This window comes from Artibeus jamaicensis, unplaced genomic scaffold, assembly GCF_021234435.1.
Source record: "Artibeus jamaicensis isolate MK-2021 breed Jamaican fruit bat unplaced genomic scaffold, CSHL_Jam_final contig_387, whole genome shotgun sequence".
Taxonomy (NCBI): Eukaryota; Metazoa; Chordata; class Mammalia; order Chiroptera; family Phyllostomidae; genus Artibeus; species Artibeus jamaicensis.
The window spans coordinates 7,792,094-7,816,463 of NW_026521812.1; the positions used below are offsets into that span (position 1 = coordinate 7,792,094).

Below are 24,370 nucleotides of genomic sequence, written 5' to 3' on the forward strand. Positions count from 1 at the left end.
CTTCAAAAAGAAAATATATATCCTGCTGTTATTTTTCATCTAGGATTTAGGAATGGTCCCCAATCAAAGAAATAAGAACAGTGATGTGCTAAAAGTTATAGGCTAATTAACTTTTAAAACTTCTATGGTGCATCCTAAGAAAAAAATGAACTTAACTATGCTGAATTGAATTATTTGGCTAGTTAGTGTGGTAATGAGCCAGCTATAAGACTCCAGATTGTGTTCAATCAAGCCTCTATTCTTACCAATTTTTTTCAAAAAGTCTTTTCCTTCCTAATTATATATATGCCTGTATACAGGGTCCGGCAGAAGTAATGCCTGTTAAGTGTGGTTGGTAGGGTACATGAATGTCTCACACCTGATGAACAGCCACTTGAACATTTCACCGAAATTGTCATATGATGTGCTTGACTATGATATCGTTACACGACAGTTACATGCTTAGGATTTTGTAATTAAAAAGGGGCATCATTTGTGTCAGACCCTGTATCTTTGTTATATATATTCTTCCAGTTTTATCATAATCCTGGTCTTTAATATAATGTGTTTAATTTGAATAAAGGAATATCTATCTTGGCAAATTATATCAAATTGAATATTACATTGTATCGATTTACAAAAGCTAAGATAAAATGTCCGAGTAACTGGCAGGTGTCAATCAATAGATCGTGTTTTAGAAATTGTATGTATGACATCAATATTTTGAATGGAAACTGTTTATTCAGTTGTGACCACAACTATTTTACTGGCTATGTTACAAAGAACGAATAAACTATGCACTACATGGTCTTTTCAGGAGCCAGTGAGTGCGGCGTACGGTGCAGCGGCTGGGGGAGAAGTAGCAAACTGAAAGACTTCGCTGTCGTAATAGGCGTCCAGCATTCTTTTCCTGCGGATGAAATCATCCCCGGCTGTTTCATTGTCGGTGTGAAGTCCTTTTGTTAAACGCTTACGTCTTCAGCAGCTATTAGATGTTACACCAAAACCAAACCCTCCGGCCGCCCCGCAGACCGGTGCGAAGGGAAGGCGCGGGAAGCCCCAGGCAGGTTCTTCCCGGGGGCGGACGTGCAAAGAGGCCGCGAGGTTTCCGAGCAACGGGCGCAGCCAGTGAAGCAGAGAGTAAATCCAAATATTCGGCAAATGACAAATAAACCAGGAAGGAGACATGCCAGCTGTTCACACTGGAAAGTTACCGGACGTTTATTTTGGCTCAAGTTTTATTTTTACGTGACTACGGAACAATAAGTTTTCAGTGGGGGAGGGGTGTCTGGGTCCCGATTTCAGGAGTAAGAAGCGGGGAGCTATCGGCGCAGGTAGACGCCTCCGCGGGGCGCTCGCACACTCCGCGCTCCCGCTCCCCGCAGCCGCTCGGCCTGGGGACCCGAGCCCGGGGCACCCTCCACCCTGGGGACCCGACCCCGGCGCACCTCTGCTCGGGCGGCGGGGGTGTGCCTGCGCCCGTCCTCAAAGGTCTGGCCACACCGCTCACCGAACTCTAGCGTCTCGAACTCCGGTTTCCGGAAAAGGGCTGGGAATGGCGCCGAGTCCCCTTTCCCGCCACCGCTCTCCCGGAGCGGCCGCGGGCGGCGGGGCCCCGGCGGCGAACAAAGGCGGCGCGGGGCACGGGGCGCGCGGCCGGGGCTAGCGCGCGTCTCTCCGGCAGGAGGCAGCGGCGGCGCCGCGCCCGAGCCGCATTCCTGCGAAGCTCCCGGAGCCCGCGGGGCGACGTCACCCCCGGCTCCGCCCCCGTCCCTCCCCGAGCAAAGTAACTCTTGGCGAACAGGAGCAGCCTCCGCCGAGCCATGGAGAGCTGCCGCCGCGGCCGAGCGGCCACGCGAGCGACGCTGGCGCCCCAGAGGTAGTTCGGCGACCGCTAAGAAGGAAAAAGTGCCGGCGGGTGGCCGTGGGCGTCCCGCTCTCGCCCCGCGAGGCCCGGCCGGCTGCTCAGTTGTGGATTTCTCTGCGATCCTCCGGGCAGCTCTTTGCAAAGCTGCTTGAAACTTCTCCCAAAGTCGACATGGATACGGCGGCAGCGGCGCTGCCTGCTCTTCTGGCGTTTTTGCTCCTGTCTCCTTGGCCTCTGCTGGGGTCGGCCCAAGGCCAGTTCTCCGCAGGTGAGTGGCCCCGACGGCTTCCCGATCCTGGGATCCCGAGGGGTGGAGTGGATCCTCGTTAGGGCCGGGGGCTAGGGCTTAGGGGAAGCTTTCGCAGCCCGGGGTGGGGGGCAGGGCGGAGTGAGGTCCCAGGAGTTTGTGCCAGGTGGGACGCGGGACCCGGGGCTGGGCGCCACTCGGGGCAGGTAACTTTCGTCTTTGGGACCCATTGTTCCCCTCTGAGGTTCGCCCCGGGCGCGGGCTGGCTGCGCTGTGCGGGAGTGAGTGAGACATTGCTTCTCGTGGGAAACTGGGAGCCTCGGTGCCCAGCGCAGGCTGCACGGAGCTGGGGAAGAGAGAAGGAAAAAGTAGTTACGACTCTGGGGACGACTCTGTTGCTCGTGGTGCAAGGTTGTTGCTGTCTGCCACTAGAGTGTTCAAAAAAATTTTCCCCGGGAAGCCATTGTCAGAAACGTGGAGACTCTCGGGGACTGGACTGAACTCGGCGCGCTTTGCCAGGTGCTTTTTGTCCCGGGAATAACCTCCCCTGACTATTGTCCAACTACTTCCCCGTCCCTCCCACAGCCCCTTTCTCCTCCCACAGCGTCGGGCTGCTCCCGGCTTTGCCCTGTGGGTTAGGGTACCGAGTGGAGTGGGTTCCGTTCGCGCGTTTCTTGTTCTGAAATCGGATGCTAAGGATCCAAACCGAGGGGTCCTGGGCAGCGATGGCTGGGAGCCGGGTCCGGGGAGCCGGGTCCGGGAAGCCTGGTCCCGGGGTTGGAGCCCAGCTACTCCCGGAGCGGGTCTGGGTGCTGGGGGCTGCAAACGATTGCCGCCCGCCAGGAGAACCCTAAAGGATAAAGGAGGCGTGTGGCGCGGTCTCCCGTATTATCCCTTTGGGTTCTAGGTAAAGCCACTTAGTGAAGTCCTTGAAACCCGCTCTCTCCCGGTCCCGTCCTGTTGTTTCCTTCCAGTTTTGTTGTCCTTTCCGTTGGCTGCTTCTTTCGTTCTCTCCTCTGGGGGCTCTGGAGTTTCACCAGGTGGACGCTGGGGAGCGGGCTACCGGGCGCTCGTCTGCCTGCCGCGGATCCTAACAACTTTTCTGGCCAAACCGCCAGCCCAGCGTAGCCGCCGAGCACCTCTGCCGCCTGCATTCTCGGTGCAGAGGGAGACGCAGAGGTGGCCGAGCGGTGCTGGAGAAGACCAGGGAAGCGACCGCCACCTTCCTGGCTGAGGCCGAAGGACGCGGAGAAAGAACTTAACTTTGCACAAGTCCGTTTCCCTCATTGTTTTGGCTGCAGGGTTTCCAGGAAATACACTCAAATTGTTGTGATCCGGAGTAAAGCGTATTTCCCTTCCCCTCTCCCCTCTTTAGAACTCTCTGTAAAAGGAGTTGGACAACAGATTCAGGTGGCAGCATGTGTTGTTCACTCAGGCAGATTAAGAAATGCAGAGTCTAGAGGAAAAGCTATGGGTGTCGGTGATGTGTGCAAAGGACAACAGCAGCCCTATACAGTGAATGATCCCATGGCTTAATCTGATTCTTTCTGGAGTAAGCATCACTGCATGCATCTGTGACATATAACGCCTATTAGTATTGGAACTGTGCTTGATGTAAGTCATTCTCTGCAGGCAAGTTGGAGTGAGTATTGATTTCTTCACAGTGTTTATCACTGCAGGGAGAGCCTGTGCTCGGAAAGGCATGTAGTTTGTTAATTGAAAGTTTGAATTCTACCAGTTGCATGATTAAAACTTACGTGTATTCAAAGGCTAAAACTGTTTATGTCTCAATAGCTGATGGCTATATGTTCAGCAGTAAAGAAACCTGTCTTTTTCTCTTTTCAAATATCACTTACTCTTTAATGAGCGGGTAAATATTAAATTTCCTCCACCTCTGAATGAGGAGATGAGCTTTTCTGGTCCCTGGAGTTCAGCTCTCTCTAATGAACAATTGTGTTCTTTGACATACAGTTCAATTAATTTGACTAAATATGCCTGGCTTTTCTATACTGACCAGGCAAAAGCATTTGACTTTATATTACAGTTAAATAAAAGAATGTGCAATCTTAATTTGCAATTTTCCCAAAATTATATCTCAAAACTTTGCTCTTTAGGATTTACATATATGCCTAGAAATGAGTGCCTTTTATTACCACAGTTTAAAGTCAGGTTGTGGATCTTCCTTTCTTCAAGAATTAAAAGTTTGTTTTGTAAAAATGTCCAATTTTTCTGGCTAAATCATTCAGCGTTCTTTTGTCACCAGCTTTTTTGGCAGTCAGATTTGTTCCAAAGACAGATTTAGAGATTGGCGGTGTGTTCTTTCTTGCTGATCTTCTTATGATATTATTCTTTAAGTGAACTTTTATTCTTGAGAAATTTAAATAAAAGTGCTTTAAAATCTAAAATATGTGTTGAGAATTTTAGTTCCCTTTTACATGTCTTTTAAATCATACCCACAGAGGCCAATGTATCCGTCTTAGATATTATCATGTGACTCCGAACATAGTAAGCTTCAAAAGCAAATTTTGAAAAACTGAGGCTTGTTGGATCTTTGATACAAAGTATTATCCAGTCTACTTTGTTTAACTGCAAATTTAAGAATATTTTAATCATCATGACTGGTGCCTTAGCTTTTAAAGTATAAAAACGTTAATGTGAGCCTCTTTCAAACTAGAATGTCGTATAACTATCAGCTTATATTTTTCAGTTTAATCTCTCACTGAAAATGACACCAGTGTCATATGTCACACCTGGGGAGACTGAGGTGTAGAAGCACAAAGATGTATTGAAGTTCTTCACTGGGTTGTGTAGCTGTTATGTCTCGATTTCTGTCATGCATAGGGTAAGAAAGTTTTCTGTGCTAGGACGCAGATGGCTGCCAAAGCCAGTCACAGATGAAGTCACTGAGAAAATCAACCTTCTCCTCTGTAAAATGGGGGCAATAATATCGTGGTTTAGATGAGAATCATATAAAATAATTTATGTGAACTGACACTGTCAATTGTAAAGCATTATGCAGCTGTCTAGGGTGTAATCATCATACATTAAGGTACTAAGTGCCTTGACTTCCGTCTCTACTTACTCCTGCACTATCTCCTAGTGAGTACAGGCTGTTCAGGGTGGTGTGTGTATGTCTACCAGTCAGCCAGTCATTTGTTTTAATCATTATTAAACATTAACATCCTAGATTGGCCAGATCATAATTTCATCAGCACAGTGAGAGAATTATGCTTTTTTATTTTGACTTACCTCATATAAATCTTCATTTGAGCTAGATCTGTGGAAGAGTCATTATTAACATCCCTAGTGTTCTAGCTACACAAGAATATATTATACGTGATTTTCCTTAGCTATTTGTTCAACTAACTGTTGGCTGTTCAGCATTTTCATCTCAGTGTAGAGAAAACTAGGCAGCCTCTTAGATGCAGTCTTATCAATGACCTAGAGAGGGACTATTGTCTCTAGTAGGACTTGAGTGCAGCTCCAGACCCTGCTTGGAGTATAGTCTCTGGCACAGCACATTATACTTGTAAGCAGCCCTCACTTGATTCCTCAGTACTCTACCTCTAAGCAGTGCCACTGTCCTAGGGTCTGACTCCTTGATGTCTTTGTATGAGAGATTAATTTCCCCTACACTCACTTCCTACCAGGACATTACATCAGGGATAGCTTGTTTTCAGGTTGGCCCTTTAGTTTTCTGGTTTTGATTGGCCAGCATCCATCAGTCTCTTAATTCATTAAAACTCCAAATTCCGATCACTAGTAATGATGTGTGAAGGGATATTTCCAGGACTGGTTTTTGTCTCACTTGGGTCCTTTACACTCTGCCCTGTTGATTTTCCTAGATGGCAAGATGTCCTTTTGTGTCTGGCCTGCCCAGATGAAAAGAGGCAGCTCTGGCTGCACTGGGGCCGTGGCATGTGCACTGCCCACAGCTCTTCTCTTTGTGTTCATAATGGTGAATTTGAGAAATAGACCAGGTCCTCTGTCGCGCCACCGCCTCCACACTCACCCCTTCCCGCTCCGCTCTAGCAATAACAGAACTCCACACACACATGCGCAAAATCACGCCTTTATGTTTTCACCAAATATCGTCCAGTGCTGCGTGTTCTTGAAACTGGAAATGTGACTCAATTGCTACCCAGAGCAAATGCCAGTCCTCCTACCAGATGTCATATTTCTATCAGTGATGGTTTACTACACATTGTTATGGCCTTAAATTTTTAATTCATGTAATGTGGTCCTCTCTAGAGAAATTGTGTTGCTGCCTTCTAATGCTTTTGAAGTGCAGTGTTCTAGGTCTGCTCAAGTGGTACCGAAGACAGTGTCAGTTGCGTTAAATGTGCATTTGCTTCTCAGGGGCACAGAAAATGCTGTTCTCACCTGTCCCATGCTCTTTCCATTTCCCCTACTTGCTCCTCATGCAGGGCAGGATGTCAGGAATTCTGGAAGACTGAGGGCAGAAAACATCAAGCAGGTTGTTTACAGGTTGTTCTGAAAGAAGAAACAAAGAATGCTGGGAGTGTGTGTGTGTGTGTTTGATGTTGTATTTAATTTGCTAAAGAAGAAAAGAAACCCTATTTTGACTTATTTACTGGTCCAAACACATTCATGTCTAAAAACTGCCCTCTGGATTCCTATCCGACTCCACCCTTTGATCGAATACAGTTGGTTTGTGTTCATGAGCCTGCAGTGTTTGTTTTTGCCTAAAAAGGTTATAATTGCTTTTGACTTGTTTTTTCATCAAAACTCATGTCAAGTGTCATAGTTACCAAATAATGGTGTTTTATCAAGTTATAATATGTTTTAAACTGGTATTTGATGACAAAGTAAGTGAATAAGTACATCAATCAGGATAATTTTCATTTCTATTGGAACCAAAAATGAACTTACACATACATGAGATAATCTTTTAATGCTACAAAAGATTCATTTGTCTTTGCCTACGTATCGCCGAACAGAAGAGAAACTTTAAGAACTGTTTTGTAAATGGGAACAGGGATTTTAAGTGCCATATTGCCTGACACTTTGAAATACATGAGATAAGTTACCTACAGCTATGCTTTGGAAAACTTTTTAAAAATTATGTTTGAATGTTTGATAGCAATGCAAACTCTGGAGGTAGATAGTTTATAAACTTCAAACTCCATCTTAGTGGAAATGTTTTAGGAAAAATGTTCTTAAAAAATACAGTTTCCCATAAAAGGTTTTATTAGTTCCTCAAAGATTCTGTTGTGAGAGGTATGTTTACTTTCCTCTGGTATTCTTGTGGGAATTCTTTTAATTTTAGTTAATATTCTAGTAATAAAACAACTTACACAATTTTTTAAAAAACTTTAGTTTTGTGAGGGTTGTCAGATGGCCAAGGAAGGCCCCAGGAAATTGGCAGGTTTGGGGTGGAAGGGCCGTGTCAGTTCCATTGTGGAACCCCACCATTTCCGCACTTAAAATGGACTGAATGTTTGGCATTCTCCTCTGTGTGTGGATAATCCGTAAAAATTACAAATGGCTTATTTTGTCACTGCAGTTGTTTTAGGAGCAAATTAAGTAGTCCTTGATGAAATAACCCATGTTTCCACTTATAAGATTGTAGAGCTCGGTTAATAAAAAAGACGAATGGACCGTGCTGGCTGGATCCTGCCACAGGTGCCATTCTAGAAATTATTTCAACACGTGGAATGCAGAAAGAAAGCCAAATAAGCTCGTTCGCAGTTGAATTTATTGTTGGGAAAGCTGAAAGATGTAAATATGTATTTATACACATACATGCATACACACATCTTACCGGTGATAGAACCTCATTGTCCAAAGGTTCAGGTTACAAGGAAGTGTAGGACATCTAGGGATGGGGTCAAGCCCCTATACACAGATTATTGAGAATAATATTGAGCATAGATAATTATTGTTTCTATTTCATAGGTGAAAACACTGAAATGGAAAATAAATTAACTACATTGTATATGATATATTTTACTATGCCATACTTTGAAGGAAAACATAATAAATCTTCTTCCAGATTGATATCTATTTATATAAGCCCCTCCCCAGGCAGCCGGCTCCTTAACTGGTGGGATATAGGCTGATTCTCCCAACCCTGACCAGGCAGGGCAGCAGCTGACCAGCGACAGAAATACCCCTAATCCTTGTTTGGTGGTTGGTGGCTTAACAGCTTTTGTAAGTGGCCGACCGGTCACAGCTCTTTGATGTGATTCACCTAAGGTCAGTCAGCAAATTCAAGAGTGGAGAGGAAGCCTACTTTAGCACCCTCACTGCCCATCTTGTGGTTGAGAGCTGATTCCTTCGTGGTCATTGGATCCCACAGTTGCAAGACACCCCAGAATTTTGATGCTTGAATTGTGTGCTTCCTGGGCCAGCAGTTTCTGCATCACCTGGGAACTTGTGATGGTCTCGTGATTGCGTGTCAGAGCCGACCCAGACTCTGCCATTTAATAAAATCTCCAGGAGATTTGCTTGAACGTTTAATTTTGAGAAACACTGCTGTAGGACAAAAAAAAAAAAAAAGCTCAGCTTGAAAATAATTGCTACATGCACTTTACTGTAGAATTGTAAGAGTATTTTGAAAGGATTAATTACAACATGAAACAAATTTCTCTGGAATTTTATGTCTGATCAGTATTTACTTAATTATAATTTAACACCCGAAACACATGAAAACAATTACACCATCCAGGTTCTTAAAGAATAGTCAGGCAATTTTGAAAGAAATATTTTTGTAAGAGAACAAAAATAAAGCAATATGGTTTGGGTTATAAACCTATTGTATAAGAATATTTAAAGGTAAACATATTATCTGAGGAACCAAACATGATATATGCTAATCATTTTAGTCTATTGATATGTTGATTCAGGAAATTGTATTCCCTCTGACATTTCTAGTAGTAGCAGTTTCGTATTTTATATTTCTCGTTTTCTCCTAAGGGTAATTTAAGGATCTTTATAATAAGGAGCTCATTTTTAGGACAGTCAAATATCATGAATGAGAGTTAGGTAGAATACATGAACTATTCCTGGTGTTCTTTTTGCTATCTTTCTTGCTCATATTTAAGAAAAGAGCTTCTTGTCAGTTTTCTCAAGAGAAAAATGATGATGTAATAGACAGTGCACACTATTCATGTCAAAACACAATTTCACTTGCATTTCGTAGCTTGCTTTAGCATTCTTTTAGAAGATGAATTCTCCCAGAAGACCTAATTGCCTTCTTATTAATGAGCCTGTGTGTTTTGTTACCATTTACTATTCTAAATGTGTCTACTTTTGCTGGTTGTTTCAACAGTGAAGTCTCTGATTAAATCACAACTGCTGTATTTGTTTTTGCCTTTCACTAGCAATTCAGAAAATACTGGCATAATGACATGGTTATGAGACTCAAGAAGAACAAGAAGTATAAATTAATGTTAACCCATTGTAGTTGGTTGTATTTTGATCTCGGGAGCTGGAGTTCAGGGTAATACACAGCAGAATTCTCTTACCTATTTGATACTGTAAATAAAAGCCTGCTTAACCGGTATTGTTTCAAAGACAAAAACAATAGCTCTGGATTAATGAGTAAACTACAGATCAGGGTTGTTACACTTACCTGTGTTAGACACTGGTGTTTATAGGAGGAGGTTTCATTGTAGACAGATTCATTGTTAGAGAACTTAGAGAACTTAGTAATGGAAAGAAGCTCTGAGTGAGAGGGACTTCCCACACATTTTGAAGAGCTCTAGAGTCTGAAGGCAATGACTTGTTGCTTTTTCTAATTTTTCTAATTCTACTTCTTTGAATTCTAGAACTTGCTTGTTGTATTAGTTCTACTTTTATTATTTTCAGCAATAAGTAGGTTTATGTATCCTCTTACACACGGCAGAGGAGAGATTGCCCTAAAGCAATGGCAGAAACAATAGAAGTTGTCGTTTTCTGAGTTCCTATGACCCACCAGTTCTCACGATCAATGTTTTTACGTAATTTTAAATTCTCACGATAATCCTTTGAGATTGGAATCATCTTCATTTTGCAAACTGAGGACAACGGAGGCTAAGTCTCAATAAGCTTGTCTCAGGTGACAGTATGAGGAACTAGTAGAGCCAGATTCGTTATTGAACATACACACATGTGTAGCAATTGGACCTTTTTTGGGGGGTTGCACATTGGCAGAAAATGCAACCCTGGCTGGTTGCAACAAAAGGGCAGTTTATTGCAGTTAAGGTAGAGCTGGACTTAGGAGTTCATGTAATTCCTCTGGGATATGCTCTCTCTGCCTGCTCCAGCAGCTTTGTTCTCAGGGCCCAAATGGAGAGAGCAAGTCCGACAGCTCCCACGGCAGAAGATCTTACATTCCAGTCTGGTAGGAAAACGTGAACTTAAGTGCTGGTTGCACCTGAAAGGGTCCCGAGGTTCACTGTGGTTGGGTCTAGTGAATCATGTGTCCTGAGGGAAAGAAAGGGTGCTGATTGGCTTTGTTTGCTGGGGTTCTGGGTTCTCGACCAGGTCATATGGACTGAGGCAAAGGGTGGGGGGAGAATAGGGGGAGGCAGTCGTGGGACGGTGGATCAAACTGTCAGCTGTCAACATATAGGCAACTCGGTTGTGGAAAGTCATCCAAACTATAGCCTGGTTGTTAAATAATGTGTGAGCAGTAAAAGCAAAGAAAGAGGGAATTGGCACCTTCTGAGAAGAAGAAAGGAGGTGGTGGGGAAACGACGTCGGGTCAGGTAGTCCCCAGCTCTGGACCACTAGGTGGAAACATCAGGAAGACATGGCGGCCCGAGCCTTAGTCTCCAAGGGGAAGGGGGAGGAGGAAGCAAGAGGCAAATTGCATGGCAGGTTTGTGTGGGTATTACAGCTCAGCTGTTCGTAATTTAGGGAGTGTTTCTTTTTGGTTTTCCCTTTGAACCCTGCTTTAAACTACAAATTTTATTATTTTTATTGCCTCAGTATTGAATAAGCCCGACATTAAAACCCGACAGAACTTTGAGTGCTGAGGGACCTTATAAATTAGTATCTCTCCATTTGATATAATTTGCTGGAAGTCATACAGCTTGGAAGAACTTGAGGTCAAACTCAAGTTTTGATTTACAGGTCACTGTTGCTATGAACATGCACATTGTTTTGCTTAATGGTAATTGATATAGATTATTATTTACAGTCTTTGATTAATTGTTTCAGTTTGTATTCTGAATTTCTAAAACAATGTTTCCAGATGCAATCCTGATGTAATGATTGGCTTTGATTAGAACAGTAATCCACATATCAGGCGCTAATAATTAATATGCCTGTAAAAGACCATCTTAGCTGCTTGGTTTCCAGGTGTCCTGCAGGATTTAAGTGTACATACGTGCACAAATAGCTGTTTACATGTACACATTTATCTATTTTTACTGGACGTCAGAGGGTAAGCTAAGCTGTGATCAATGACATTAATTGATACAGAAATAAATCCTAGTAACTGTTTACTTTGGAAACTTAATTTTGAAAAACTCAGGAGGAAGAGGTGAACTTGTTTATAATTGTGATCTCAGCTTTCTCTTCTGCCCGACTTCATAATGCATGTCTGAACAACATGGGGTATTTGAAAGCATGGCTGTCAGAAGGTACTGAATAATGAATAAAACAGAGAGAAGCAGCAGCTGTTGGCCCAGGGCCCTTCCCCAGGAGAGATTTACTGGGCCTGTGTCAGGGGCTGGTCTGTGCTAGTGGCCCAAAGCTGGGTGCGACCAGAGGACCAGGGGCCCAAATGTGGCCGTGCCAGCTGAGAGCAGCGTTTCACCCCGGGCACCGCCAGAGCTGCTAATGGCCCTTCTCTGGCCAGAGCAGCTGGCCTGGTACACGGGAGCAGAAGTCTGTGGTCGTGGAGAAAGGCTTCTTGGCTTAAGCATATGCTTCCTTCTGTCACGGGAGGTTTATTTTCACACCCCTGTGTCTATTATCTTAAAGAAATCAATAGAGTATTACTTTCCCCTCTGTATTGCCTACTTTCTCTTTTTTTAACCTCATGTTATAGTCTTATCAGGTGTGATGACTGTGACTCCTGAATGTGATAAAGTTTGTAATAATTTGTCTAACATCCTGGCAGGTTGTTGCAGAGTGATATCTAGTGTTGACTCATTGTTGCTTCTTCATCTAAACTCACATTTAAATACTTCGGAGATGCACACAGTGAAGGGGTTGGCAGCTTCAGAGAGTGCAAAGGGCTTCTTTGGAGATCTATGAACAAGACCATTTTCATGCACAGAGCACTGGGCTCGTTCTAAGACCCTTCCAGTTTTAGCTGTCACTTGCCAGCTCTGTGATCTAGAGGTTATTCCTTTCTGCTTTCACTTTAATTTCTTTATCACTAAAGTGGAAATATTGCAATGAAAGTGATTTTAATCTCTTCTCTAGTTGCTCAGTAGGACATTTTTAAAGGTAAAATGAGTAATTATCTGTGTGCCCTGGCTGGTGTAGCTCAGAGATTGAGCGCTGGCTATGAATCAAAGGGTCGTGGTTCGATTCCCAGTCAGGGCACATGCCTGGGTTGCAGGCAGGGTCCCCAGTGAGGGCCACGTGAGAGGCAACCACACACTGGTGTTTCTCTCCCTCTCTTTCTCCTTCCCTTCCTCTCTCTCTAAAAATAAAAGTAATTATATGTGAAAGTACTTTTTACAATTAATTGGAGACTACCATAAAAATGTAAATATTTTTGTCGGGAATGTAAATTTTAATAATAAGAACATTGTTGAAGGTACAGAGTATATGCTAAAGAATGGAAATGAGAACCGTAGATGCTTTCTGTGTTTGTATATCTAAGTTGTACACTGCACATCTAAGTTGTTTACATAGCTGAGTTTTGGGGAAAGTGGTGTGATAAAGGAGTGAACGTCTTGTGAACAATGAGTAATTGGATTATGTACTATAACATGTAGCCCCCAAATTCATTTCCCGTTACATATTGCCTATGTCCATAAATTTTACTCTGTAATGCTACAAAATAGTTTTTGTATTTTAACCAGATCTGTTAATAAAGATTACGGGATGAGAAAGTATTTTCACTGAAAAATTCTCAACATACACTCTAAGGACTGTGATAATATATGGCCAGTTATATGTATAATTTTTATTCTTGAACAATTTTATGAAGAGATTGAAAATGCCCTTGCTGTTTGAGCTGGTTTGCCTCGTTGGTGAGAGAATGATTCTGATCAGGATTGTATCCCTTTATTTATTCTTCTGCTCCATGCGTCTTTGAGCACCTGTGACCTGTCATTGCTGTGCCAGGCCCTGGGTATGCAGGCAAATAAGCCAGGTATGGTCCCTTTGCTTTGGGAGCACGTGTGACTTTATGACTGTGTGTGGAGGGGTTATCTTTGTGCAGCTCCGCATCTAATGATTAACTGGTGAACTGGGCTGTTTTGTAACGATCTCACCCCTGTGTCTTCTTGGCAAGTCAAAGCACAGTCAGTCTCTGGCAATTGTTGGTCCACTTTAGAACTTGCCTGGATCAATACAGGCATCACTAGCTTTTCCATACCCTTGAATTTACACACAAAAAACTTGAAGCCTACCAAAAAAAGAATTATGCAAAAATTTTCCACAACGATAGTAACATTCCACCAACTGGAATTTCCCCAAAGTTGAGTAATCAGAGCAAACAAGTCTGGTGGAGGGGAGAGCACACTTGCTTTCTGGAGGCTCAGTCATTTACTCTTCTTCTGGAAACAAAATCTGGAAGTTTGGGGTGTGCTCCACAGAGAGGACGACATTTGTTAATGGGCATTCACAACGTGAATATTTGTAGGCAGAGCCCCTGGCTGTTGGGCTGCAGATTCTTATTTCTGAGACCTGCAGATGCTTCTCAGCTGCCGCTGTTGTCCCGACTCTCATCAGCCTTTTCTCTGCTGCTGCAGTAGTGTGGGTTGTCCAAAGTCGTGGGCCACTGCTCGACAGGGAGGCCAGAGGCCTGCAGAGAGAACTGGCTACCAGGAACCCGAGCAGACCTTGACCTTCCCTAACTGCCCCTGCATCTGGGCAGGCACCTGCACCCGCACCTGCACCAGGAAGCAGAGCAAATTCCATTCCTGCGCTTTGGTTATTCATTCTGAAGGGGGGGGGGGCAACAGTATTGTCATTTAAATACACCCATTGCCCTGCCAGGAAATGGAGATTTTGAACATCAGTATTTAAAGGAGGCCCACAAGACTTTCAGTGTGAGTTAGAAAGAAACTTTAATTTGGGACATGTGCCCATTTTTTCTAAGCAGAATGACCAAACTTCAGAAACAGAACTTTAGAAAAACGATTTTGTTTTAGTTGAGTCAGTAACCTTTTGTGCTCATTTTGTCTTTAAGCAGAGGACACTCATAGAAAGTACAGCATGAGATTAAGATCCCAGGCTCTGGATCCCGATTGCCTGAGTGTGACTATTGGTTCCAGCGTTTTCTTGCTACGTGATCTAACCACATTGCTTCACTTTCTACGTCTGTATACTAGGATAAATTCACGTATCTCTCTTGGGTGTGTGTTCTGAGGAATGCCGAATGAAGGGCTTTAAAGAGTGCCTAGCACACTAATACAGTTCATTCGGTCGTGGGCAGGTTGGAGGAGGTGTGAGATTTTGGGCGTTCATGAACCTGCTTACCCCCTGGGGAGACGGAATCTCAGCTAAAATAGAAAAGCTCTAATTTGGGTGTAGGACCAAAATGGGAATTGACCAGAAAGTTGAAGAGTGAGATCTGTCTTAGTTCTAGAGATGTCCTGCCTATCCCGTCCTAGTGAGACTAACGTCCTGTCTGGGAGCAGAGCTCAGATTTCCAAATGCCTCTGGTGGAATGCAGCAGCAGAGGGGAGAGGGGCCTCCTTAGCTCCCGAAGAATGCGGTTTCCCAAAGGTGACGGAGTGAGAAAGGATATCCGTATCACTCTCTTTGCATGTGACACATGCTAAGTAAATGCATTAGTACCATCGGGAACTTTGTTTACCTCCGAATTCTAGGTAGCGTTTTCAATTTCTTTGATAAAGTTTGCTGTTGATATTATTTAATCTTTGTTAGCCCTGGCAGCTTCAAATCCATTTAATCCCCACGCCACTGTCAACAGGGTAAAGTCTGCTGGGGAGCCTGGGGCTGGTGAAACCTTCCTCGACTGTGAGCTGAAGCCCAGATTTGCTCTCTGGCCAGTCACTGCAAAGGAAAAGCCTCCCTAAACTTCACCGAGACTTCACGGGCGGTTCAAGTTTCAGATTTCCTGTACTCTTTCACCTGCCTACTCTCTCTCCTCCAGCTGTGATTGAAACAATCTTCCCTTTCCCATGTATTGTACTTAATGAAAATCTTTGCTCTCCAGTTATCATTATGAGCTTTCTTATTAGAGAAGCTCTTTGCACTGTAGGTTTGAATCTCGCCAAAATAAGTGGTCTTGTAATATTCAATTTACCACCATAATGCAGTTTTGTGTCCTGGCTACACGCTCCTAATACAGGGTGGCAAAGCAGGTTGTGGTTGATTTATGACATTCTTTTGAGTTAATAAAGCTATTGTAATATCGAAGTGCATGTCTTCTGCCATGCGAACAGCTGCAAACCCACTCTTGCTCACCTCTGTGTAGGTCCTACCGGCTGTGGCGGCAGCAGGTGTCTTCCTAAGTTCTTCTCTATTTAAAAAGTTTCTAAAGATGTCCTTTGGGCACCCTGCCTGGGAAGATAAAGAGCATCCTCTGCCCTTCAAGATCCTTCTGACTGAACTAATAATCAAAGTAATGGGAGACAGGTTAGGAGGAGAAAGAAAACTAAAGTTTAGTAACATATGTAACTCCTGTATCCTTGGATGTGACCTGGGAACACTGAGTACTCACCAAAACGATGAAAGCCATCACCTCAAATACCACTTTCAGTTAAAGACAACAGATGATATTGGGGGATGGAGAGTCAGTTAGGGGAGGTGACCAGGAAAAGCACAGAAAACCAAGGTAAGATTCTTAGGCACATATGAGCCCCTGCCTTCTTTGGGGACAGGCCTGGTACTGTGAGGGAAGCACCCTTACAAATGTAAATATCCTTTTACAAGTGGCACTTCTACTTGGTTTTCCCAGAGCTTGTCCCAGGTCTGCTATTTCTTAGAATTAACCAGCCTAAAATAATCAGTATCCCTAAGACCCATATTTTGGGGTGGCACGTTCTGCTCACTGCAGCGTTATCTGTCCAGGTTTATATTCTTAATGAAAATAATTAAATAAACTCCTATAGCAAGTGTAAACTTAAAGATGGAACCATTTGAAAAAGGGGGCTGCATCTCTGGACTGTTTATACCGGGCTCCAGAATCATGGTCCAGTTATTATTTTGAATGTGGAATCATCTTTTATGTGTCACAACAAATATCTAAAGGGTGAGGCAGCAGGAAAAAAATGATGTTAGATCTAGGTATGGAATGAAAACACTGTATAATAGACAGTATACTTTGCCGGGGAAACAGGATTACTGTAATAAATCATAAATTCCTAACGGGGCAGATCATGGTGGATAGGCATGGTCCAGACCTGTAACTTCTTTACTGAAAGGTTTTAAGCCAGCCCCGTCCATTGTTCTTGTGCAGCTAGGTTAACACGCCTTTGAAATGCCAGGAGTAATACACATGCAAGGGGTAACCACCCTAAGAAAGTGTATAACCTTGTAATCCAGTCCCCACCTTTCCTCCACCTCCATGTAATCTTCCTTAACTCCCTCCTTAATTTCAAATGCAGAGGAGAAACTGCAAAACTGTTACTCTTGGGAGCATTTGAGATCTTGCTTCCTGGCAGTTGTCAGTTTTGGCTCAAACTCTTAAATTCTTTACAGGTTTGGACATTTCTTACACTGAGAAATTAAATAGTAGGTACAGGAACTATGACTTCTAACTGGTGTGGTTCAGCCTGTGGCTTCCAGTCATTTTTCATGAAGGAGATGGGGGATCTATGAGCCAGCAAACGGTACAGCTGATAGCTTCAGAAGAACCCAGGGGGCTCAACTCCTTGCTTTTAAGGCAGTCTCTTGGATTGAGCAGAGTAGACTGTGTCCTTTACTGGCCCATTCTTATCAGGAATGCAGATCCCAGGTGAGGCCCGGGAATTGCTTTCAGGGCTGTGTTCACTTCTTTGTTTTAGAAACAGGAGTCCATGGGCATGTATTGGAATTTCCCTCAGGTACATGCTGTTCACTTACGTATTCATTTAAGATCTTCCCGAGCCTCTCAGCGGTTTAGCGTCAGTAGACAGAAGCACGCAGTCCACCCCCATCACTCAGTCATTATTATGCACAGACTTCCCCGCTTGCCTACACATTTAGAACAGTATACAATTTTATTCAGTGTCTCTTGTTGCTATCAAATATAGTCTAGGAAGGGGGGGAAAGGGGGCAGAATGTCATGTCACCATCTGCCTTTTTAGGTACCAGTGCCTTGAAAACCATGCCTTGAAAACTGAGGATTTATTTATTTTTTTTTGAGGTGGAGACTTTTATTGTTATTGGCGCCCCATCTACTGTTGGGATCACAACTACATCGAGCATTTAAAAAAGATTTTATTTGTTTATTTTTAGAGAGAGAGGTAGGGAGGGAGAAAGAAAGGGAGAGAAACATTGATGTATGAGAGAAACATCAATCAGTTGCTTCTCACACACTTGCAACTGAGGACCTAACCCTCAGCCCCGGCATGTGCCCTGACTGGAAATTGAACCTGGAATCTCTTGGTTTGCAGGCCCGCACTCAATCCACTGAGCCACACCAGCCAGGGCTGTTTTCTTTCTTTTTTTTTTTTATGTGAGCAGCCACAAAAAGAATGTTCTGTACATTATGGAAATAGACTTGAACTTTAATGATAGCATGTCAGATCTAATATCCTTTGAAGCTTGTTAGGTTATACCATTGTAAATTATTAGCACTTTCTTTTTGGCAGTACCTTGTTGGGGCAGGCAACATTGATTTGTGCGTACATGTGATTGATTAAGGTCCCTGTTAGGCTGGTGGGCCAGTGGCCTCTTCATTCAGTAAGATGTGTGTGACAGAGCTTATCTCACTCCGTTCATGTGGATTTGGTTAAGTTCACCAAGTGCAGCAGGCACACTTTGCTGTTTTGTGCTTTGTACATGTTGGGTTTTTAACAAATAGAAGGCGGGACCCTCCAGCAGCAAAGAGTTTACGACTCCATTTATTGCGATACTTGCTTTGCTGTGGCGGTCTGGAACTGAATCTGCAGTATCTCCAAAGTATGTCTGTATTTAATGGATGTCCATTTTCTGCCAGGCATTGTGTTTAACACAGAGGGCAAAAAGATGCAATTGACTAAGTCCCTGCAGTCATGGACATCACAGACTAGTTGGGGGAATGGAGAAATAAATAAGTTATAATTCAGAGTGGGAGGTACAAGAAGGAAGTACCATCAGCAGGCGGGGAAAGGATAATCTCTCAGTCCTTGAGTGATGACTTAGTCCTTTCTGGATGAGAAGACCATGAACCACAAAATTCCCAAGAATGGGCACACAGTGCACTTGGAAAAATGAGGAAGTAATGGTGGTGGCGAGGCATGTGTAGCGATGTAATTAAAAAGAAACCACAAAATTCCCAAGAATGGGCACACAGTGAGCGCGCTTGGAAAAATGAGGAAGTAACAGTGATGATGGGACATGTTTAGCAAGGGAATTTTAAAAAAACAAACACCGAAGTTCAGGTCTGAGCATTTGTCAGTGTCCACCATGTAAGTCCTCCCACTGCGGCTGATTTCCAGTCGTCAGCGTGACATCCGGAGCAGAGCTGGAGGACAGGTGTCATCCCGTACCACGCAGGTCACAGTGTTCCCACCACGCAGACAAGAGAGAAGTAAATGACCTCAATGACCTTTTTATTTTTAAAGATTTTATTTATTTATTTTAGAGAGAGGGAAAGGGAAGGAGAGAGTTAGAGAAACATCAGTGTGTGGTTGCCTCTCACGTGGCCCCCACTGGGAACCTGGCCTGTGCAACCCAGGCATGTGCCCTGACTGGGAATCCAACCAGCAACCCTTTGGTTCACAGCCTGTGCTCAATCCACTGAGCTACACCAGCCAGGGCTGAGTTACTAGCTATTTTAAGTATAATTAATTCAAATGTTATTTTCTCTAATTTTATTTTTAAAAACAGGTTGTGATTAACAACTGGCTTTGTAAAATTGCTGAAAATTTAAAAAATTGTCAGGAGCTGGTATGAGCTGGCTCCAGCATGCCACTGAATGCATTATAATTTTGGCTATGGGTCTGAGGGGTCCAGGGAGCAAATTTTATTTATTTCTAGGCCCTTCGATAGCGCTGTCCCAGTAGAGCAGAGTCTAGTGTGGGAAAGGCTGGTCCATGTTGAAACTCATCAGGGAGGATTCAGTTCTCAAAAAGATTTAGGTTCATCGATATAAAATGCAGACATCAGAAGGCTTTTGAAGCATCCATTACAGAACCTAATCTTAGGAAAAGTCCAAAGAAGACTACCTTTCTGCTCCAGTTTCTCCACTGCACAGGACAAATGTCTTTGGTCTTAGGTGTTGATGTAAGTAGTTAAGCTCTCCTTACGGACTGTTTACTTAGATCCCCGCTAAGTGTACTTAAAGAGTAAGCTTTTAAACGACTTTGAATTATGTACCTTTTCATGCTAAGCACCATCTTTTCCAGAATATTACACCATAGGAAGTGTGTTTCCAGCCAATACAGCTCAAAAGTTATTATTTAATCCTTGTAATAACACACCAGTTGTGGTCTGCAAGAACACTGCAAGTTATTCAGAACTATTGGAAGACAAACGTTGCCAGTGAAAGTGAACACTTTTGCATTCCATTCTGCTATATATTGTGGCTTTCTTGAATGTTTTTTGCGTTTATGGCATTAACATTTATAAAAGAAATCTACATTTTAAAATAAACATTTTTTATCCTAGCCACTAGACCACAAAGGAGTCCAAAAAAATAAACGTATTTCTTACAAATTAATTTGAGCTCTTGGTTTAATCTTTTCCACAGAATTATCAGTTGTTAACTAAAATTACATCTGATTTTTTTACTTTTTTTAAGCAAAAAAAGCAGATGTAATTTTAGTTTATAATTTAATTTCTATCAATGTCACATACAAGTGGAAAGTTCTTTTTATCACATGCTCCTGGGGCATGTATATCTATAAGACAAAAAGCTTCTGTGCATTAAAGAATGTCCTGTGGGTTAATCTTGCAGTGCTAAATAACAACTCCTGTGCTCCAATGCCTTTGTAAGGCTCTGCCTACAAGGAAGTCATTACTTAAAAGTAAGATACTTATACTTCAGTGTATATTGTAAGATATTTTTGAAACTGGTGGGTTGTTAGTATGTTGTATATGCATTTTTTCCTTTTGGTAACAGCCTGTATATTTGTGCGTGTGTGTGTGTGTATTAATTGAACTGAATAGCATATGACCAAGTGTTGACAAGTCCTCAAGTCACTTATTTTGATAAAATAGATTTCTCTATGATTTTTCTATGTATCTTTTACATAAAATCTTTCATCTAATATCTGGGAAAAATGATCTTTCCTCATATAAGAACAATTTCAATAATTTGGAAGCATTCCAAATTTTACAACTTAAAACTAGCTTCTATAACAAAATTTACCCAGTCTGTTCAAAACAAAATACAGATTTTAATTCTTTTGAATTACTGATCTCTCCTGAAACAAAGTGGGAGAAGAGATAAGACAAATATTACCTTGTATTAAAGGCATAGTACTAAATTGACTGGACATTTTGTTTTTCTACACTTAAACATGGTTGTAGGAAGAGACCTATGTTAATACGAACTCTCAGGAAACTAGTAGTTTCTACTGTATGACTGGGATTAGTAGACTGAGTGTAGAGTCTCTTACTTTGATGCCTGTAAATACTATAGCAATTAATTGATTTAAGAATGATGGGTTCACTAAGCGTCATCAGAGACTTAATTATGCTATGTATATTGGGTAATTCATGGGGCTGGAAAATGTACCAGTAGTGGCCACAGTGATTGAAATGAAAGGACCCTCTCACCCCTAATTCTGAGGTAATCATGTGATTATATTACCCAGGACGACCCATTTCAGAGTATCTGGTTTTGCATGACTTTGTATACCAACACTGTTTATTTATCAGGGCCTAATATAGATCTATAATTGATTTCTCAATCTGTTTAGTCCCTTCTTCATTGAAGTCTGATTACATGACACAGCATTGCATCAGGATTTAACCCTGTTCTGGATCGAACCCTGAAGCCATTGGAATATATTTCTCTGGGCTTTTGCATGTTTGGTCTGGATTGTCATCTCATGGGTAAAATAAATCACTTTTTAATGTTTTAGGCCTACTAACCTATAGTGACTTTACTTTGTTATTTTCAGTGGGTGACATTTTAGTGGTCACTGGGTCTAGCACTGAGCTAAGTACTGTCCGAGCATCGGCACAGTATTTTCACATTGCATGTAACCGCCTGTTTTGTGGGTATGGAATTCAATTCAATGAGTAGCAACCAGCTTTAGAAACATGAAACAGAAGAGAATATCACAATAAAAAAGTAATCATGCCTCTTGTAAAGGGAGGATTATGTCATGAAACCTTGGTTTTGAATAAATATCTATTTCTATCTATATATATCTATATCATCTATCTATAGCTAGTTATCTATCTATCTATCTATCTATCTATCTATCTATCTATCTATCTATCTATCTGTCTGTCTGTCTGTCTGTCTTTATGTCCCTGTGCACCAAAAAGGCAGGAGAGCCACCACACTTTTTTATGTCATGTTCACTACAGTCTTACGACGTAACCTGAGGTCTGTGATATGTTCAAGGTCACACAGTTATAAACTCCAGTATAACTCTTCAAATGTTATGGTTTGCCATTTCGTGTAGGTTATAAAGAGCACAGGGCTGGCTTGTTTCGGTAAATAGGTGATTTAACTTACTTGGGCCTGTTTCTTTTTCCTCAGCCTGGGTAAAATGCCACTACCAACCATTTGTTGGATCAGATAAGGTAACTAATGTGAATAAGCTTTACTGACCTTGAAGGAGCTATGGGAATGTAACATTGTAAAAGTGACTTTGTTCATTTGTTCTTAAAAGACTAATTGACAAGCATGTATTACTAGAGATGGTTAGATTTAGTGCCTTGTATTTCTCAAACTCAGAACTCTACAATTCAGTGTTTCTTGAATGGACATCTCTTCTGTTGAGTACTTTTTATAGTATATTGTTTCTTGTTTATAACAGGATGTTGTGGATAAAGAAGCTATGATTTTTACTTATACTTACTTTTCCTATTTCGTTGACAAAACAACTGAAGACAAATGTGCTTTGGACATTTCAATAAATAAACGTATCCAGCAAAGTAGCTGTCTGCTGCCTGTCTCCTGTTTTTCTGTCATTCTTTCTCATAGTCATTTGTCGCTCTAAGTGGCCATGTTGCCAGACTTCTAGGGTATAATAAAAGTACAGATATTTTGCATTTTGTATGTGAGTATTGGCATAACCTTAATTCAGTATACTACCTGAAGGCTCAGAGTTATGAACATTTTCATGTTTAAACATGTCTCTCAACATTTAGAGGAACAGCGCAGTTATCTGGACAGAGGTGCATTGATGCCTCTGTGCGCCAGCAGCTCCTTAGTCTAGTCTTACTAAAAGCAGAGGAGGATATTGGGATGCAAATTAGGCGGAGGAAGGCCCTGTGCCAAGTGTTGTTTATTGAACTGAGGAACTGTCTCCCCGCTGGGTCAGAGGGAGCTGCTAAGTTTAAGTAGCAGGAAGAGCCTGCCATCTTTCTAGGACGCAGGTTTCTCAAAGAAATATCCAAGTGTAGATTCCCTGGGCCCCTGCAGGGAGGGGAGGGCCTGAGGACCATTTCCCCTCCTGGAGCTCAGGTTGAAAAACTACCTGTTTGGCCACTGGGGACAGCCCATTGTTTGGAAGGAATCCACTTCCTTGGAGTGGAAGCTGGGCTGTGATTTATCTTTTTAACAACTCGACAGAAAAAGGAGCATTAGGGAAGCAGGGTGGCTGCAGTTTTAGGGGGATTTATTTACAGTTCCTGAGAGAATGAATTGTCTTACGTTTTCACACTTCGGTTATAAACAGTATGCTAATAGCCAAAGCATCCGTACCAATTCATGAGAAAAAGTCTCTAGAGGACTTATGTCAGTCAACGTGTTAAAGAACACTCATTGTTGAAAAATACTTCAAAGCATAAAAAAAAGTTCTTTTAAAGTGTTCTGCAATTCAGATTTTAAAGTGACTCACAAATCATCACAGTTCGCCTTAGTTAATGAGGTTTTACTGTTCCTATTTCAGCTACATCTAATAGAAAGGGAAAAATAATGCATTCTGATAAGTGATAATCACTTAAACTTTGGATCCGAACTAAGAGAACAAGGCTTTAATAGTTGGAGAGAACGGTTAAGAGATATGAGGTAAGAAATAAAAGGGGAAATGGGAAGAATTTAGTCAAAACAAGAAAGCTGTGGTATGTAAATATATGACTATCATTTGATGTTTATTAATTAAGTGTGAACTTCTACATTTACTCATTTCAAAACACAATAAAAATCTCAAATATTTTGAGGATTTTTATTTCTGTCTAGTTTTTTTTTAAATTATTTTTTCAGTATATAGCTAGGGATAATTAAATTTAAAATATTTTTTTAAAAAGAGCTTATTTTAATGTTGTTTCTTTACCTCAATTCTCTGGCATTTTTTAAAAAAATTTAATTGTTCAAGTACAGTTTTCTGTCTTTTAATTCTCTGGCATCTTAAAACTAGTAATATTAAGGTTTGTGTTCTGCTACTGACTGACACATGCTTATTCTGTGTCTCTTAAGTGAGAACTTAATGAACTGCTGGTAGTGTGGACTATCGTCATCTCCAATTTTGACAATTGATATAAGGCAATTTTATAAGTGATAAAAACCACATGCTCCCATGTATGTGGTAGAGTTACATCGGGTGTTACTTTGGTATTGTTTTTGGGTGTAATAATCCATTTTAGTTTATAAATAACCTAATGTTTGCTACTTACAATGTTTTACTGACTTCAGAACCACCTTGGCCTTACCAGTTTACTGTGATGCCAAGCACAGTAAACATCTTTTGAGTGAAATTTTCTGAAGGAACTTACAGTCTTCTGTTTAAATAAAAGAATTTTATTATAAATTGAGAACAGTTTTATGAGCCACACCTGAAAATGTCATGTGTGATCTTTATTAGTTCATTACCACGCTGTGTGACTTTTGTGCAATGGGCAGAGGTCCATGGTGGTTGGAGTGG

At 42.0% G+C, this 24,370-nt stretch overlaps 1 protein-coding gene across 1 annotated transcript in view; it reads left to right on the forward strand.

Moving 5' to 3' along the window:
* Positions 1-1,793: 1,793 nt before the first annotated feature.
* The window catches only part of PTPRK (protein tyrosine phosphatase receptor type K), a 498,469-nt gene continuing 475,892 nt past the window's right edge, over positions 1,794-24,370 (forward strand). The window contains exon 1 of the mRNA XM_053664761.1: positions 1,794-2,114. Within this exon, the coding sequence (XP_053520736.1) occupies positions 2,018-2,114 (97 nt within the window). The 5' untranslated portion in view covers positions 1,794-2,017. The remainder of the gene's footprint in view (positions 2,115-24,370) is intronic.